This window comes from Micropterus salmoides, unplaced genomic scaffold (genome assembly GCF_014851395.1).
Source record: "Micropterus salmoides isolate LMB-PRFRI ecotype aquatic unplaced genomic scaffold, ASM1485139v1 Ms_hic_scaffold_18, whole genome shotgun sequence".
In the NCBI taxonomy this organism is placed as follows: Eukaryota; Metazoa; Chordata; class Actinopteri; order Centrarchiformes; family Centrarchidae; genus Micropterus; species Micropterus salmoides.
In genome coordinates this window covers 13,522,781-13,541,889 of record NW_024040928.1, presented here as the reverse complement: position 1 = coordinate 13,541,889, position 19,109 = coordinate 13,522,781, and the positions used below count along the sequence as shown (strand labels likewise).

The 19,109-nt window shown below is 40.6% G+C and overlaps 1 protein-coding gene across 3 annotated transcripts in view; it reads right to left on the bottom strand.

Moving 5' to 3' along the window:
• sgk1 (serum/glucocorticoid regulated kinase 1) overlaps nucleotides 1–19,109 on the bottom strand; it is a 33,954-nt gene that overhangs the window by 4,148 nt on the left and 10,697 nt on the right. The window contains exons 3-5 of one of the 3 annotated variants that reach the window (XM_038726664.1): nucleotides 11,549–11,764; nucleotides 7,919–7,982; nucleotides 147–222 (exon numbers count right to left, since the gene is read on the bottom strand). In XM_038726664.1, coding sequence (XP_038582592.1) covers nucleotides 147–222; nucleotides 7,919–7,982; nucleotides 11,549–11,764 — 356 coding nt within the window. Of the gene's footprint in view, nucleotides 1–146; nucleotides 223–340; nucleotides 495–2,150; nucleotides 2,308–7,918; nucleotides 7,983–11,548; nucleotides 11,765–19,109 lie in introns of those variants that run through there. The other 2 variants (XM_038726663.1, XM_038726662.1) reach the window with 2 other exon arrangements.

Here is a 19,109-nt window from a genome sequence, read left to right as displayed (position 1 = left end):
GTTAATCAGCTGATCTGGGAGTCACATTAAGTCACAAAGCTTCCTCAGAGGACAAGATAAGGAAATTCTGGTTGCATTTCTTGTGTTTCCAAATGTTTTGTCCCCCGGTGAAAGCCAAACAGTAACAAAAGTCAGATGTTACTCACTGCTTGCAGGCGTAGGAGTTTGTGGCAAGCCTCTGAATGAAGTCGTTCAGACCCATCCTCCTCTGTTTCATAAAAGCTGCAACACAAGAGAGAAAAACAGAAAAAAAAATGTTAAGATTTTTTAACAAAAAGCAAAAACATATCCAACCATGTCATGAAGAATCCGCTTAAAATATCCAGTTGTGATTTCATACCGGTGACTAACGCCACTAGGCCTCTCGATTTCGAGTAGGTCAGGGCCGGCTTTTCTGTCTCTGTTTTCACCGTCATGATGTGATGAGTTCAACAGCAGTTCTTGCACTCATCAAGTGCCCAAAGGTGAAAGAGACTCTAGTTTTATAACAGAGCCGAGGAGGGAGGAGCTGAAGCACACACCCACACCCCCTGGTGGGCGTGATCCTCTGCAAACATTTCTTTCTGCGTAATGGACCAATCAGAGGCCGTTGTGATCTCAGCACGTCAGAGGGAGGAAAACAAAAAAAAAAGGAGGGCGGGGGGCGCACCTTCACCACCACGCACTGAGAGGCCGGTCTATACTATTTGCACATATGTTTGTGCAACACCATAGCAACTTTGCTGAACATCCCATGTGTCACAAAGTCTGGAACTGTCACCTAGACAGCAAAATTTCACTCTACGCAAAACTGCAAAAACAAATTTGGCATCTAAATGTGTCCACTAAGTAACACGTGTTGCCCCTTTATGTTCCAGGAGAACAGAATAAACTGCTCATTGTGCAAATAACAGAACATGAAGTGAAGCAGCTGATGATAGCTCTTGAGATTCGGGATTGTTCTCCAAACTCCTGATTATGTTTGTAACACTGTATGCGTGTTCCCTGTCTAACCGCAACTTGATCCTGTACAAATAACCAGATACCCTCTTAACTAGGCCTATCAGCTTCACTGTTTGGCCGCCTCTCAATTAAACAGACCGGGAGTGACGCAGGTTCCCTGGGTGCACAAAAGACAAGAGGGGAGAGCCCGAGCCGGGGGAGGCTCAGGCCCGATGCCAAGAAAAGTCGCTGGTGGAAAAGTACAGACTGAGAGAAACTCCTACAACCAGCTCAAACGAAATAAAAAAAGAGAGATCAGACCCACAATCTGTTTAAACATACCGGGAGGCCTCCAAAACACTTCAATGTGGTGAGCAGAGTGAAATTATGTGAAAAAATGAGCTGGCCCACTAAGGACCAGACAGACTCAGTTATGTAAGGCACCTGGATCAGGTTTTGTCTACACCCCTGAGTGCAATGTGTAAGACTATAGGCCTATAACCTATGATGAGGGCCAAGCCCATTTTACAAGGATACTGACCCATGTGCATAAAGTAGGCTGAGTAAGACGACAGACATAAAAACAATCAAATTTAAGTAATTGGTGCTGCACAATTACTGAAACAATTTATTGAAAAGAGCACCGTGGGAACAATGTAAGTAATGGACTGTAACACAAGTGCAAGCCATTTACAAAATCCTGCGTAAAAACGCGCACCCGGTATAATTTCACAGGTTCTGCCCGATCTTCAGAAAAAATCCCTCTTCCATAAAGAACAAACAAACCTTTCAGATCGGAAGGAGGTCTCGTTTTACGGTCTGTAGTGCCAGGGTTCAACAAGTTGCACAAGAGAGTTGCCAAGGTTTCTCTGGCACTTTTAGCAGAGCCCCTAACAGCGAGGCATTTCCATAGATAGCAGCACCATAAATCCAGGTCACTGGATTATGGGGTGAGTGCAGCGCCCCCCAAGTATGTCTGCCAGTGCTTTTTTCCCCCAACCACAGACACACCAGACACAGAAAGTCGGCTTGGAGCTTAAGCTTTAGCCTTCCAAATAGAAACTATAAATAGCCTATCACTGTCAGTTGGTAACCGCAGAAATACAGTTAAGTTCCTAAATAAGATTATTATCGATCGAAGATTTCCTACAATAGTTTTATAAATACAGGACTATTATAAAGACAAAACCCAGCGCTGGTGCTTTCAAATGAATATGCAGCCTACTTACACGTCAAAGCGGTCGTTTTGTCTTTCATAAGGATGCTTTATTTCACGAATCACAACAAGAAGAGAGACGCTTTAAGCTCCTCGTCAGGCAGGTAATGGAAATACACCGCACTCCTCTTCTTGGAGACTTTCATCCAGAAGATCTTTTCTCATTTCTTCTCAGGGCGGAGACGTCCCGCCTCTATTTCCTTCCCCTCTACAGTTTGGCTCTCCAATAAGGTCGTATGGTTGCATGAGTTTTCCTCAGGGCGGGGGATATACTCCCTGCAAAGGCTCCTCATAAGCTCCTACTTTTTGAGTTCATTGAAAATACAGACCTGACTTTTTATTTAATTATAAAATGAACAGAAGTAACAGATAATACTGTAATGTGTTTATTCATTTATTCCTGTAAGTACTCTCCACTGCAGGTATAAAGACATGAAACTGATGGATATTTGAGCCAAGTATTTGTTTTATGTTTTATTTCATAATGGCAATGAACTTGCTCAACATCACATGGCAAGCGCTGGCATATAGTTAAAGGCTAAACAAAAACATTTGGTTTACTTAAATCACCTCTCAGTTTCATCTTCAGTTATTTTCCAGGACAGCCTGCTAGCTGAGGTCATTCACCTGCTGAGCTCAGAATTAAAAAGTAACTCGGATTTGGAAATTTCACTGAGTTCACATTAATTCAAAAGTGGGAGCTGCCAAGACGTTTGGGCCACATTAATTAACAGTGTCTCTTGAAGAATGGCTCTCCCTGCTATTTTGTGCATGCACATATACTCGGGCATTTTCTCAGAATAATGTTGTGCAGATTTTCTGAGAGTAGAGAACAGAGGAAACACTTGAGAGGAAACGCAGATGATAGGATACAAGTGGCAAAGCACTGGACATGTGGGCAGGTGAGGCGATGCGGTAAGGAACACATCATGGAAATGTGAATCACACAAAGCATAAACAGAGGTGAGAACCTGATGATGATGAGATGAACATCTTTTAACGAAACACAATGTTTTTTACTAAAGCCATTTTAAACTTTTATGCAGAAACGCCTTGATCTCTCACATAATTACACATTTTCACGCCAGCTACACTGGAGCAGTTGGAAGGTTTGGGATTTTGCTCAAGGGAACCACAGCTATGGTAATGAGGGAGGGGCAAGCAGTGCTCTTTCCCTTTCCCCTCCCAGATTTATCCTGCCTGTCCTGGATTCAAACCAGAAACCTTCCAGTCATAAAGCAACACTGAGAGTAATTGTTGTTAGACTGTAAAAATGCAGACCCAAAGAATTTGGCTGGATATTTGTGTGTGTGTGTGTGCACAAGAGAGAAAGTGTGTGTTCTTCTGCTCCTGACCACCCTCCTCTCTCAGAAAAAGTTTGCAGTTTTTAAATATAGCCTAAACTTTTTTTAACTGCTGTCTCTGTCTCTCCTTTAACTCGGGTCAAATCTATTATTAATCTGTCCCCCGTTGCCACCTGATGCACACACACGCAGAGCTAGAGGGCATAACAAACCTGCAGGGAGTCTGACAGCACACACACAAACACACACACATTAAAACAGAGAGAGAGAGAGAAAGGACACATCAGGTGCTTCCTAAATTCCCTCAAGGTGTCCAACACAACGCTCCCTCCCTGCACCACTCAGAACTTAACGTGTTTGTTAGAAAAAGATATTTCTCCTTGAGACAGCACAGGCTGCAGCACCGTCATCTTTCAAGAGGCATTTAATCTACAATATCCCAGAAACAGTCAAAGAGGGACACAAACCCACTTCAGCACTTGAAAGCATCTCGCGCCAAACCCATCAAGAGATTGATTTTAAACATCCAGATAGTATGTAAAAGTAAAACACGCTCACAGGAGAGGATTAAAAATTGCGATGAAGAAGACGTTACCTCAGAAGGGTTGTAAGCGCTGCGCTTGCGTCTGCATCTGTGGTCATAGCCCAGAGTTGGATACAGTGAGAGAGAGGTGTTGAGCGAGGATCAGGAGAAAGAGGACGAAAGAGAGGGGGCAATACTAACAATAGGTCCACTCAGTGTTTTTCCTATCTGGCCCTCTTTCCCTTCTGGATTAACAGGCTGCTTGCGTTTGGGCCCTGAACAAGAGGAGGCTCCACAATACTCAAGCTGTGTTTATTGCCTTTCTATGTGTGTGTGTGTGTGTGTGTGTGTGTGCGCGTGTGCGTGTGTGCAACACTAATATGTTATGTAACCGACTAGTGGCACACACACACACACACACTTTGAAGGCCATTTCGTGAAAGGACAGGAAGGGGTTCACTGCAGTGCCTGAAGGGATGAGGTGGCAGGATATTAGAGTTGCAGTATAAACACATACAAATACACACACGCTCCCTCAGCCCACCCACCTACAGTGTACTGACACATACACAAAGACCAGCATATGCCCATATTCACGCTGTCTCCGGCAGATGACATCCATCCATTAAATCCGTTCATCTCTTTCATTGTCCCATGCCTCCATCTTGTAATGTCCGTGTTCTGTGCCGGGGAAGATGAGGGTGTTTGTGGCCACAGATGATCTGGTGATGAATGTGAATGAGGCTTGGTGGTGAGGAACCAAATGACACCGTTACATAAAGGCCCCGGCTATTCAGAGAGGACAGCCAGGCTTTTATTTTGCCAGTGGGCACGGTGGATTGTCAGTGTGTGTGTGTCTGTGTGTGTGTGGAGTGTCTGGCTATCTAGGCTAGCCTACTTTTGCCTTCAGTTACCTGCGTAGACGGTCATGTGATCATCATCATAGTGGACAATTTAGACTTAGTCTGTTAGAGATGTCTGCTGGTCACTTATTTTTGTAGATCCCAGAATTTCATAATAATTTCCTTAAAAAATAAACTGATTTGAACTTCAGTATTTATTAATATCAAGTCATCGGATATATATATTGAAATTACTAATCCATAAAATGAAGGTTGAACTGTTTTAGAACTTCTGTTTTAAGGAACTCTTTGGGGTTGTCAACATAAAATGTGAGCACATTCAAAAGTATTTTTGGGGGCCTTGTATGCCTTTTTTAGACAGTGACAGTAGAGCAGAGAAAATACAGGAAATGAGGGGAGAAAAAGATGGGGAATGAAATCCAACAAGTCAGGAAAGTTAGAGCGTTGCAGTCTATGGTCGGCGCCTTATAGGGTAATTTTGGTATTTTTAAATCTGGGCCTTACTTTCACATATTTTGGGGTCAAAATGACTAGCACTTTCTGTGGATGTAATTTTGACAGATGCAATTGCTGCAAAAGGAATACGCTGCAGCCAATGCAACCGGCTCGCGACTGCCGGCTGAAGCCATCTACTGTGCGGATTCCAAAACTTTTAGTACACAGTCATTTGAACATCAAAATGTGTGAAAATAGGACCCAAGTTTAAAACTATCAAAATTATCTTTAAACCCTAGGCCATCGCAACACCCAAAAAGTTACAACAGTTTTGCAAAGGGAAGACATTTTGGTTAACTGATGGGCCACATGAGGGCTCTGATTTGGTTTCTGGATTAAGGCTAGAATTAGGTTGAGGTTGTGATGGTCAAACGTAGGTTTAGGGAACAGGATGTGCAGTACACACAGCCATGTATGGCACTTCCACTGTAAATCCTTAGGATATAGGTCCAACAAACAAGTTCAGACACTTTTCTCAAAACTATCTGGTTTGGGAGTGCCGTTATTGTGAATATGTGTGTGTCTGTGTGCAGGTGTGTATGTTTGCCTGTTTATCTCTAAAGGACAGGTTGACACAGGTGAGCAATGCGTAGTGAATGGTGGGAGAAAAGAGAAAATAACAGCTTCAGAAAGTGAACTGCAATGTTGATATTATTTTGCACCACTGAGAGTTAGGTTGAAGATCACACACACACAGGCTTTGTAATCACACGTTATATAAACCTGTTGGCATCTCAGGAAGATACTATAAGTCGGTGGGTAAATGCTGATTTACTGCATTGCAGCAAGTTGATGAACATACTAATGTGTTTTAATAAGGGTGTCCTCAGCAGATGTTACATGAGAAGAGGAGTGAAAGAACACCGGCAGGGTTTATTCCTCGGTAAAATTAGACGGTCAGATCTCTACTTCCTGTAATTATTAGTACTGGATCCATCCCTCACTCTCCATCATTGCCCTCTACTGCTCCCTCTGTCACACACTGCATCACTGTAAATGACTCAAGTGTGACAGACTTCAACTTTTAAGTGCTTCTAAAGCCACTAATTGCTGAACTTGGAACAACAGGGTGTACTAGCATCACGGCCGAGGCCACAGGAACAGCTTGTCACCAGCTTGGCTAATTGCTTGGATTTCTCTCCATATGCCGAAAACTCCCATAATTAACAGGCAGACTAGTCCCAGTGAAAAACATTTTCATCAGAATATGATGCTTGTCACATTATCTTCTTGGAGAGAGTATTTCCATTTCATGCTCTTTCATTCTTACACTTGATACACGTGTATTTACTATTAACTAGTAGATACTTTACAGATAAAGGCTTTCCATACAAAACACACGATGAGTTCATAAAATATGCTACTTACACATTAATGTATTGATAATAATGAATTATAAATATTTTTGTATTTGACAATTTAAAGCTGGGGTTGGAAAATTGTTTCAGAAGCTTTTTTCAGTTTATTTGTTGAAATTTTCTTCACATCCCCATTGCAATCAGTAAATCAAATTCTCTGACACAAAATCTTTCCGGTATTTGTGGCTGTTGCAGGACTATAATAAGCACTCTGCCCATGCACTCACTGCACATGAACATGTGTTTTGGGGGAGTGGCTTTGGAGGGAAGCCTGAAGGGAGGGAGTGGGATTTTCTTTTGGTTGGATTTAAAATCTAGCTATCTCTTGCTAGTTCTCCAACAGAGTTTGATCATCAGTGCAAAGTGAAATAAAATATAAAATAAAAATTATGTACTGGTGTGAGCTTGAAACACACACATGAACACTCTCAAGAGAATAGCTCCTGCCTCAGCACATGCAAGATTCCCAGTAAAGGTAAAGGTAACAATAAAAAAGGGAATAGATAGGCCTAGGCTTTCTGCCAAAATGTCACACACACACATATTGTGAACTTTGGAACGGACTATGAATTGTGGCAGGACTAAAGGGCATGATGGAAAATTAAATGACAGTTACTCGTAGTCATATTGTCAATAAACTGATGCTGGACACGCATGTAAGCAATAAGCACAGAAAAATACACAGATATTTCTGCTGCAGCAAGTGGCAAAAGTTGTAAACAGGTCACTGTGTCATGTGTACGATGATCAGCACTCAGTAATCGGTCTACTGTTTTGGGTTCCAAGCTGGCTTCCACAAAACAGCAAAATAGTAATTTTGGTTTATGAACAACAGTTATTATCCTGAGAGCTTAGAGGTTGGATTAGCTAGCCAAGTGGTAAGGCAAGGTAAAGTCACAAAGCGTGTGTGTGTGTGTGTGTGTGTGTGTGTGTGTGTGTGCAGGCTGAATCATTTTGCTCCCAGAGCCATCAGGTTTGGACGGGGAAAGGAAACAAGAGTAAAACAGACAGAGAGTGAATGGTATAAGATCATTTTTGAATTTATGGTGAAAGAAAAACAAAACAGCAGATAATAAAGAGAAATGACCCAGGACTGATGAGAGGGATGATGGAGAAAGATAACAGAGGAACGAGCGTTTGTGCTCTGGAGTCACAGTGTGAAAGACAGATGGGGAAAGAAGGAGAGGCTGGAGGAAGCAGAAGAAAACAAAATAAAAGGCTAAGTTGCTGGTACTTACTGTTGTCGCCAGGGCAACAGTAGCTGTCTGGGTCTGACTCATTGTGGTAGTACAGGTCCATCGCCTGGGGGAGAAATATGGCATTACTTAGTAAGAACAGGTTGAATACTTATACAACAAAGACATGCAAATGAAAAGAACATTAAGTGTAAAAGACTTGTTCATGACCCTGTTTCTGTTGGTTCCCCTGCATGACGTGTTTTAATGAGGCTGGGTTTCCGGGGTGAGACTGTATTAAATCACTCGTGTCCTGTGGTGAAAGTGGTGCGAAGCCTCCGCTCCAACAACATGGCAGAGCATTATTGTTCTTTAGTGAGACTGGATGCCACAATGAAGCTGATCTTACTCAACATCTGCTCTGTTGACATTATAATGTGCTTATCCACACATTCTGTCCAGTAGGAAACTGCTACTAAAATTTAAAAAGTAAAAGTACTCATTCTGTAAAAAAATGTCCCTATTATTATTGTGGTTTCCAACATAAACAACACAAATTTCAACCATCTGAGAGCTATAGGGGGGAAATGTCTCTTTGGTGGAACTGCTAACAATGTATAGACAAGTGACCCCGACTAAACAATGTGTTTTTGTAAGATGCCACAAGCTATGAAGGTTGGGAGCCACTGGTTTAATGTTCAGCAAGGCATTTAATTTAATATGCTTTTCATATGTTGTTTAATGTAAAACCGCAATCTGAAATGTAACTCAAGCTGTCAAATAAATGTAATATTTTCCTCTGACATGTGGAGTAGAAGTTTAAAGTTCCACAAAATGGAAATACCCATGTAAAGTACAAGTACCTCAAAATGTTTTGTTGTTACTTTCCACCACTGCATGTGAAGTGGGGTTAATGTGTTTGTGTGTGTGTTGATCTTTGACTCACCGCATTTGATTATGAAAGTCAATGCATTGCTGGCATGGCGAACAGTTCAGAAATGCGCAAGTAAACACTCGTGAATGTGCACAAACGTACACATACACAACGGTCTCAATAGCAGCTGCTCAAGACTGTCCTACTTTTTCTGTCCACATACAGTAACAGTATAGGCCTATTTGGCAGCTGTCACAGGGCCAGCAGCATCCTCGTCTCAGGACGTTCCCATGAAATTGCACTGTTGTGTCAGATATTCGTTTTCGCCGTCTCTGTCAGTCATTGACTTTTCAAGTGTTTCTGTTAAATACAGTCTTAGCCTAGTTTGCTATTCCATGCTGCAGCTCAGAAAACCTATTGCAGCTCTCAGTATTCTCCCATGGGTGTTTTCTGAGAACGAGACAAGCTGAGACTTGTGTGTGTATGTGTATGAGAGAGAGAGTTGTTTCAATCTCATCAGTTTTTTTATTCATTCAGAGGCGACGCTTCTGCCTATCATGCTGGTCATTTCATCTATACATAACAGATGACATTCTCTGTCAGCAGCCTTGTCTAGCCATCGCTTCCTCTCTATTTTGCTCTCATACACACACACACACACACACACACACACATATGGAGTATATCCACATGTTGCTTGCTGTTCATATCCTCTTATACTGTCAACATCTCTCTGCAGTCAACAATCACTTTACCATTCACGCCCCTTTGTCTCTTCTCCTTGGGCTCTTTCTCTCTTTTTCTTGGGGTTGTTTATTGAGTCAGCACAGAGATCTGATGGAGTTGTATCCATAGTGACGGTGAATCTAGACTTTCTGCTCATTAATATTTCATTGCAGATTTATGTTCCCAAAAGATGACAGAAAGTTTGGGTTGTTCATGCAGAGGCAAAGGCAGAAAGAGGGAGAAATTGTTTTTGTCTGTGTAAGGGTCAAGGAGAGGTGGAGGCTTGTATGAAATAACTGTGAGTCATAAGATAAAACAACATTTAACAGTAAAAGGGCTTGAGATGGTTTGCTTTTTACCATCAAAGAACTGAGTTAGTTTGCAAATGAAAAGAAGGAGAAACTAGGAACCATATTTATTAATTCCTATTTTAAAATTTTGATTTACTGAAGTTTCCCACACTGATAACAAACATATAACACTTTTTTATATTGTATGTTGCCATTGAAATCCATTTGAACACTTGATTTCTTATTTTGTGACTTAAGAACTTTTTCTCTCAGTCTGGATTTTGTCAGTTTTGTTCAGTAGGAGTGCAGAAAAGGTGTAAATCAACTCTTTGGTTGCACACAGACAAATATGAAATGGTATTATCTTGTAATACTGTTAGTTTGTTGTTGCAATAGTTCTTCAAAATCTGGATGCCACATTAATGCCTAAATGAAAAAGGTCTATGCATAGAGTTGCATCCTCCGAAATCATGACAAGTTATGCTGCACACAAACTGAGGAAGATAAACTGAAATTAAAAGTTAGTTAACTTTTAGTGCCTAGTTTACTTTTACTTTATTTTTTACTTTATTGCCAAGTAGTGTTTTACACATACAAGGAAATTGCTTTGGTGAAAAGGTGCTACACGTAGACAAACAAACAGTTGACATAAATAAATGTAGAAATATATAAATATGGAATTAACAAATGCAAGTTATATACAACAGAAGAAAATATTGTGTACATAAATTATAAATTGACAAAATATAAGAATATAAAACAACAATTAACAACAAATGTGTGCAATGTGCCAGGTTTGTGCATGATATGAAATGAAGTAATATTTAGACGTTTGACATTTGTATTATTTGAAAGGGAGAGTGTCAGTGGGCGACCTGGGTCTTGTTAATGAGACTAGCTGCAGACGGGTAGAAGCTGTTTTTATGGCGAGAGGTGGCGCAGCCTCTTGTCAGAGGGGAGAGTCTGAAACAGTTTGTGTCCGGGGTGGGAGGGGTCACCTACGATCTTTCCTGCTCGCGTTCGAGTCCTGGAGGCGTACAGTTCCTGAAGTGATGGAAGATTGCAGCCAATCACCTTCTCTGCAGAGCGAATGATACGCTGCAGCCTGCCTTTGTCCCTGGCAGTGGCAGCAGTGTACCAGATGGTGTTGGAGGAGGTGAGGGTGGACTCAATGATGGCGGTGTAGAAGTGCACCATCATTGTCTTTGGCAGGCTGAACTTCTTCAACTGCCGCAGGAAGTACATCCTCCTGGGAGATGATGGTGCTCAGGAAGGGGGAGGAGTCCACTGTGGCGACTGGGGAGTCACGCAGGTGATGATGATGGGGGAGGGTGGGGCTGGGCTCTTTCTGAAGTCCACAACCATCTCCACTGTCTTCAGAGCGTTGAGCTCCAGACTGTTCTGGCTGCACCAGGTCAGTAGATGGTCAAAAATCACACCTGTTGGCGGACTCATCCCCACCAGAGATGACCCCAATGAGGGTGGTGTTTCTGGCCTACCTTCATGGGAGTGTTTCCAGTACTAACTAATTTACTTTTGAATTTACTAAGTACTTGTCTTAAAGACTTCCTCGAAGAAGTATTTTCATTTTTTAGTCAACCCCCAGTAGAGTAAAACCAGTCTTTTATTGTACATTGCTAACATCTATTGTATAATATAATAAAGAGGTTACTATTTAATAATGTTAATTATCTGGGGAATTCCTGAAATCCCCCATCAAGTACACCTGGAAGTCCCCTTCTGTGGGAATAAATTATTGTTTGCTACCTGTAATTTAATCAGCTGTAGGCAGAATGAACTTGCCTGTGTGCGTTGACGTGGCTGCCACGTTTCCTCCAGGGTGTAGCTGATGTAGGGCCCACTGCAGATGGAGCACTCCAGCATGACAGGGCTGGCCAGGAGGGGTGAGGCGTGGATCCCCCAGGACTGACAACCCCCCTGGTGCACGTCTGACTCTGCATCCTTCTGCTTGCCTGTGCCGTCGCCATGATGGCGAGCAAGCATCTTCCACTTCCTGACCTGTAAGTGAGGATAAATTACGTTTTTCATTTGACCAGTAAAGTTTAAAACCAAATACTTTACATTTAATAAGCCTCAGCCTCTTTGAGAAAGGCTCACTTGGTTATCTGCAGCATTTAAACAGACTAACGTGTAATCACTCCCCTGAGCTTCCTAACCATGTGAGTCTTACTTTCAACCCAAACACAAGTGACTAATAGGGATTAGATGGAATTTAGTGACCTACGCATACTGTTTAGTTGGTTTAATACCACATCCTTCCAAACAAATAAATTTGAATAACCAACATTAATCATCTACTTAAAAACAGTACATGCCATTGGGATCTTTTCTTGATTTATGGAGCATCTCTGTCCAGTTAAAAAAAAGTGCAGCTCCAAATTTAATGATTTTGAATTTTACAGATAAACTTTCTCCTACTTCTTGTTTCAACTTGTCCCAAAGCTGATAATAGGTCTGTTTGTTCTTATCTCATGAAAAGCCAATTGTGGTTAATTTGTGCTGGAGCTAGCCAGAGCGCTGCTTTGGTACCTCTGAGTTTAAGCCTTTTGCGCTCCGGCACCTCTAAAGTGCACTTCGTCACTGCACTGCCCTTCTACACAAATAATATCCAAGATTTCATCCAGTCTAATAGGGTGAGTCTAATGGATTTCCTTATTTACTATTTGATTTGGTAGCTAATCATGGTTTCTGTTCGCCCTTTATCACAATGTGCAGGTATGCCATGGGTTTTTAATTGATTATTAGTTCATACAATTTTTATTAATTATTTTCGGCAGGCGGCACATTTCACGCACTCTGGCACCTAATAATTTACAAATTAAGCACTGGGAAAAACCCTATTCTTGAGTTTATCAACTTAACAGTTTCTAATCTAGCAGTGGATTTTACATTCCAATACACATCACACATCACAATTTATTTGGAGACAGCCTTTCTCGTGTCTTTCCCTTTTAGTTCTGAACATGAAAGTAAACTACAAGCTGCAGGACTAAAAGACATGTTTTAACCTGTTTAGTATCACTGATACAGGTATTATTTTAAGAACAATCATTTGAAGTCATGCTGAGTACAATAAAGCTTTTTTTATAGAGTGACATAGATTATTTTAATCATAGTCACTAATGAACCAACGCAATATATCAAGATAACCCTAACCTTAAAGATATGGAGCATACTTATATAAGGGTCATTATAATCCTTCAAAAAAGTCTAATGTCACATAAAGCAGTCAGCACCATCACTTTATAAGGAAAATGTGAGTTAGTGAGATTGAGTTAGTCTGTCAATTTTCCCCGTAATCTCCTCAGCTGCACAGTGACACTGAGGACTTTTCACCTCAACTCAATCATCATTTAGCATGTGATTGGTAACACTGACTGAATAGATATCATAGGAATAAAACACAAATACCCTTCAAGCACACACACACACACACACACAGGAAAGAGAAGGTGTGGAAGATAAATACAAGCCATATGGGACCATGGAGGGTAAGGTCAAGGTGCACATAGTTCTTGAGGAAACCAAATTGCATAGATGGATGTGTCAATGACCCAGAATGGCTGTTATGTAAGTTAAATTGTGTCCACTGAGTGGAAAGGTTCAGTGATTGCAGCCAATTCAAATGAGTCTTATTAAGGCCTCTGCTGGCCTCTACATTACTACTACTTGGCAGGAGGAAATATGAGTGAGTGAGACTGCGTGTGTGTGCGTGGGTGATTATGTGCTGGACTATTTCCTGGTTGTGAGCAGTTGTCAGCACATGTTAATAGATGGCACTATTTAAGACTCTAGGAAGTTACTTGTTCCAGCGAAAATATAGTTCATGCACAACCCCCCCCTCATAAAACAGTAAATTGTAATTTTGATTCTTTGGTTATTGTATGGATTAAACAAAAAACATATAACATGTTAATCAGCAAGCTACAGAGGTGCCGCTTGGTGGATTTTGTTACCTTTGTACAGAGCCAGGCCTGCTCTTTCTCTCTGTTTTAAGTGTTTGTGCTAAGCTAAGCTAACCAGCTGTTGGCTGCAGCTTCATATTTAACGGACAGATATGAGGGTGGTATCAATTTCTTATCCAACTCTCCCAAAATGTGGAACTATTCCTTTAATCTATATCACTACCCAGTGGACAAAAATAATAGCTTTTGTTGTCAAATTACTGTGCAAACATCAACATTTTTATTTATTTAAATGAACCTTCATTTAACCATTAAAAGCAAGATGTTTACGGCTAGAACCAGCAATTGCAACTTCAAGATAATGATGAAAACAACTTTTAAAAGTGTTATCCAAGTGTTATCCTAAAATATTATTTGATTGCTATAGTTCTAGCTTAATGGATTTCAGTTTTTCAATCTTCCCCTTGTTTATGTCTTTTGAATTTACATGGATATATTTTTCACATCTTGCAATACTAATAATCTTTCTTTATCTCAAAATTGTGTGTATGCATATCTAAAGTACGTATGTATTTACATATTTAGTGGCAACTACAAATGTCTCTGTGTGGGTCATAAACATTGTTTCACTAGGCAACATTTCATCATAGTTATGTATGTACGGACCATAAACTGCTATTTATTAGACTGAACTGTGTTAATCATGCAAATTATCCTTTATTGTATGGCCTCTTGCTGAAGCTTGTTCCAGAGAAAGTGCCATGTATTCCTTCAGTGGGTGAAAATATGTGTGCACAGGAAGCAAACACACACACACACACACACACACAAACACACACACACACACACACACACACACACTCATTCCATTTCCATACTCTCCTTCCCCTCACCCCTGCCCTTTGACCTGGTTTTCTGCTGCACCAACAGTGATATTAGTAAGGTTACATAAGGCCTCTCCTTTAAGATCTGTCCTTTCACCTCATAAACTCAGGATGTAATATAGACCAGGGAAATTCACATACTAAGAAGGCCAGGATGTACACACATCAGCCACAAAGTCCCATAAATCAAGGAATAAAAACATCACATTCATAATATCTAGACTCCATTAGTCCCCTTTGCTCTGCTGCCTCCTTACTAACCTGTTTAAAGGCCCGTTGCCTGTTTAATAAACATAATCTTTGAAAAACAGAGTATCAGCCATTGACAAAGTTATTTAAAACCTTTAATGGATTTGTCCTTTACTCATATACATTATATCTAGCCATAAAATGCAGTACTGTATGATAAACATTGAGTAGACTGCAAACACACATAACAAACATGTGCACAACAAATGTGGGAAATTTCTGCATAAAGTCCCTTCATACAGGGGTAAACCAAATAACAGAAACACATCAGAGTGCAATACAGTAGCCCTGCAGTAAGTAGATGAAGCTTATAATATTCAGTTTTTGTGGAGACTGTCAGAGGTGTTGATTTATCTTGATGGTCATTTTTAGGGCCAGAGTTGTAAGTGCAAATATTGTTAAAGGGGTACTCAACTGAATTTACACATGGATTTCAGTTTGCTTGTTACAAAAAGCATTGCTCAGTCTATGACAAAATATGTATAATGCCTTCTGTGGTTGCCGGAGGAGCTGTCTAATGTTTGAAAAAATGGCAATGTCATCAGGCTTATCTCTTCTTGTGCATGAGACCTCTTATTTTTTTAGCAGAAAGCCAGCCAGCCAACAACAAAAGGTGAATAGAGTTCAGGAAATCTCATTTAACAATACAATCGGACTGAATCTGCCGGTGGCCTATTTGGTTAATCCCTTCAACACCTATGATAATGTCATATCTCTGTCTGTTTGGTAAATTTAATTCACATGTAAATTCAAGAAAGCTTCTCAAAACTATCTTCCTGGATGAGTAGTTCAAAGAGTGCAGTGGAAATAGCCATCTGTCTCAAGGCCCAGATGATAAACAAGTGAGTGAGAGGTTACTTCAACACTAGCATATGCTGTGCAGTACCTGGTAATAATCATTGGACATTAAGCAGCAACAATAGACTGATAAAAGTATACAATATACTAAATAAGAAATTAAACTCAACTGTAACCAAACCAACAGTAAGTTGATACTAAGTCCAAATACATTTAAAAATACTTGTAGATGTACTGTAGTTCCCTTTATAACTTTGATTTATAATCACAAAAATCAAAATTGACATTTGCAGAAACACATAAACAACACCGACAGAGAGGTAGTGTGGTCACAAACAGACCAGCCGTGACTGATAGACATTTAATAGGATATTTGCTGAACCAACAAATCATGACAGTCTCTAAAAAATAAACCAAAAATATGATGGTGATTTGCCTAAGGCCTTTCTACAACACACAGTATAAGGACATTGTTTATTGTGGTGTTATTAGCCTGCCGGTGGTACTCTTTCCTCTAACCCTTTTGGTTTTGTCCTGTCCTCTACCAGCTCCTATTGGTGTGTTACTCTACCTCTAACAGGCTGTGTGATGGCCCACAAATGTCTGAGCATGAAAGAGTAATGACAGAGGGGAGGCAAGAGAGCATCGGTGGGGGGATCATAAAGCAGAAGGAGGGAATGAGGTGCAAGCAGAGATATGAGAAAAAGAAGAATATGTTTGAAAGACAAAAAGATAAACAGAGACAATAAGAGTCTGAGATTGTCTTATATAAGCCGTCCCATTCTCTGTCAGAGATAAGACTTGCTCATTAACACCAAGGTCACTGCTCTTTCTTCTCCCTTTATTGTCCCAGCTTTTGTTCCTAGATCGCAAACAAGTGTCTTAGCATGAATGAGGGAGGGGAGGGGGAGTCAGATCCAAACAAGAGGCAAAGAACTATGACTCAGGCAGTCCAAATGGAATTCAAACGCCAACAGTGTGTCTCGTGGGAGATTAAGCCTCAGAAATACCGTTCAAAGCCAGATAAAGAGAGAGAGAATGTGAGTCAACCTGAAAAACGAGTATCTGAGAAACAAGACAGCAGGACGGAGAGTGTAATGTTATTGTTGGACAGGGAAACGGACCAAGGAGTAAGTTTGGGATTTCAAGACTGGGATATTGACCCTAACCTGCTTTCCTGGTTTGCATGCCATTCTCATGCTCTGGGGTCATAACTCTGCCTCTTTTCATCTTTAAATCCTGAGGAGCACTGAGGTCTCTGAATTCTGGCTTCCTGGTAAAACATTAATATTCATGGTAATCCACTGTGCCTCAACCCGTGCCACTTTTCTTGGAAATTAAAACCCTGCCCTCTGCCTGGACTTTCTTAGCATTTTTCTTTCCCTCTTTTTTCATTTCTACAACCTGAAAGAGAAGAATATATATATGCAGCATAGAGCCTATTTACTCACTGCAGGGGCTATTATGAGATCTGTTTCATTCTCTCTTGTTTTGACATTAACAATCACCTCATGTTTCACTGAGATTGCCGAGTCATAAAAACCCAAACATTTCACATTGCATGAGCACAGTTTGACTCAACTGGCCAAATGTGAAAACACTGGATCAGTGACTTTAAAAACACTGCTAAATATATTTACAGACACGGCTCATCTTATCTTAGGTGTTTGAGGTTAAAATTATTTGACTACCTAATTTGACAAAAGTTACTGGATGCCAACTTCCTTTTGCATAATAAAATAAGATATTAATTTCACAAATATGTGAAAGACCTACATACACATTCAGCCTTGCTCTGTGAGGCTGTATGGTACAGTGGTGCTCTGAGCTAAATACTAGAGTCAGCAAGCCAACATGCTCACAATGACAGTGCTAACATGCTGATGTTTAGCAGACAGTGGCAAGGCTAACATGGTAAATATCTTAATTTAGCAAGTAATCAAGCTAACATTAGCTAATTAGCACTTAAGACAAAGTTTAGCTGAGGCTAATGCTCATTATTTTTTTTTAGATATTTAGTCAAAACACCAAACACAATAGAACTTTGAATGAGTTTTGTGCCAGAGGAAAAGTTACCAAAGTGATCTGTCCAATAGATGAGACATTTCACTCAAGAGCACATCTTCTGGGTAGTGTCTGTACAAAATATCATAGCAATCCAATAGTTGAGATATTTCAGTCTAGATCGAAATAGTGGAGCGACTGCCAAAACATATGACCAAATCCAAACTCGCAAATGTGTCTATACAAAATGTTCTCATCTCAGGGCGTCATATAAAAATTTGAGAAAGCCTGTCAGAGTGTCGGTATTTGATGCACAAGGTATCCTCCATTGTCTGTATAGTGTGAGCTGTAAACCAAAAAACCTCAGTGCACAAAGCAGTTTCAATAGACCTGAGTATGTGAATTGAAGAAAGTTACACTGCATAGTCAGGTTGCTGTTCTGGCATTAGCTCTGGAACATCAAGATGGAAGAAGGGATTAGCTGGGTTCTCAGGGTAGATTAGAACAACAATAATTCCCAAACTCTCTCACATTGAGACTCGGAAGCAAGGACGCCATCTTTTTTTCTAGTGAGCCAATGAGGTCAGTGAAGAGAAAGAGGAAGACGGGGAGAGGAGCATGAGGGAGGAGTACTGATGCTGGTAGATGTCCCTGACATGGGGCATTTAATCTACAGGAGGTGCAGAAACAGATTTCTGCTGGTGTTTCAAATCTTGTGAGCATTCAACTCAATGATTATAAATTGAATGTATCCTACATTGTAGTCCATTTTATATCAGTTAATATACCTAACCTAATAGATATATATCTCTCTACGTACACCAGCACCTTTGTTGTCTGTATCAAACCAGACACAGATAATTTAATCTCCCTGTGTCACAACAGATCCAGGAAAGTGCAGTGAACATATGTAGTGCCTTCTCTATGCTTATTTATTTCCTTTTTTTGCTTTTGGCAGGGAAAGCCTGTGTAATGCTGTAGTAGCAATGGAAACAAACGCACTGTGCCATTTTAGGGTGTAGCATATTATACATCAAATGTGAGCAAAGAGGAGAGATCATGCAAGAAAAGCAATTCCAAGTTTATAACTCCAACCACATTCTTCCACTGCCAGGGCACTTGGCTTTGGAACAAAAGAATAGCAAAGGATTAGCAGTTTTCCATTGCTAAGTGTATGCTAAACAGTGGTAGCTTAGAACTGCTTTCCACACCCTGGGAGACTTCCCTCATTTAAATGCTGCTTAAATATGTTTAAATCAGAGGAGGGAAAATCATAACAGTCATGACAATAGGGACGGCAAAAGATTATGGCAGGAAAATATCATCATATGGTTGTAAATGATGTAGGTTGTGATTTCAATAGAGGAATATCAATGTAGGTAAGTCAAAGTCAAGGTTTTCAACAACCAATCAGCTAACGCTATCAGGTGTTGCCAGGAGCACAAGTAGGAGTTGGACGTTTGCCAAGCTGATACAAACTGGCTTTCCACCAATGCTAAGCTG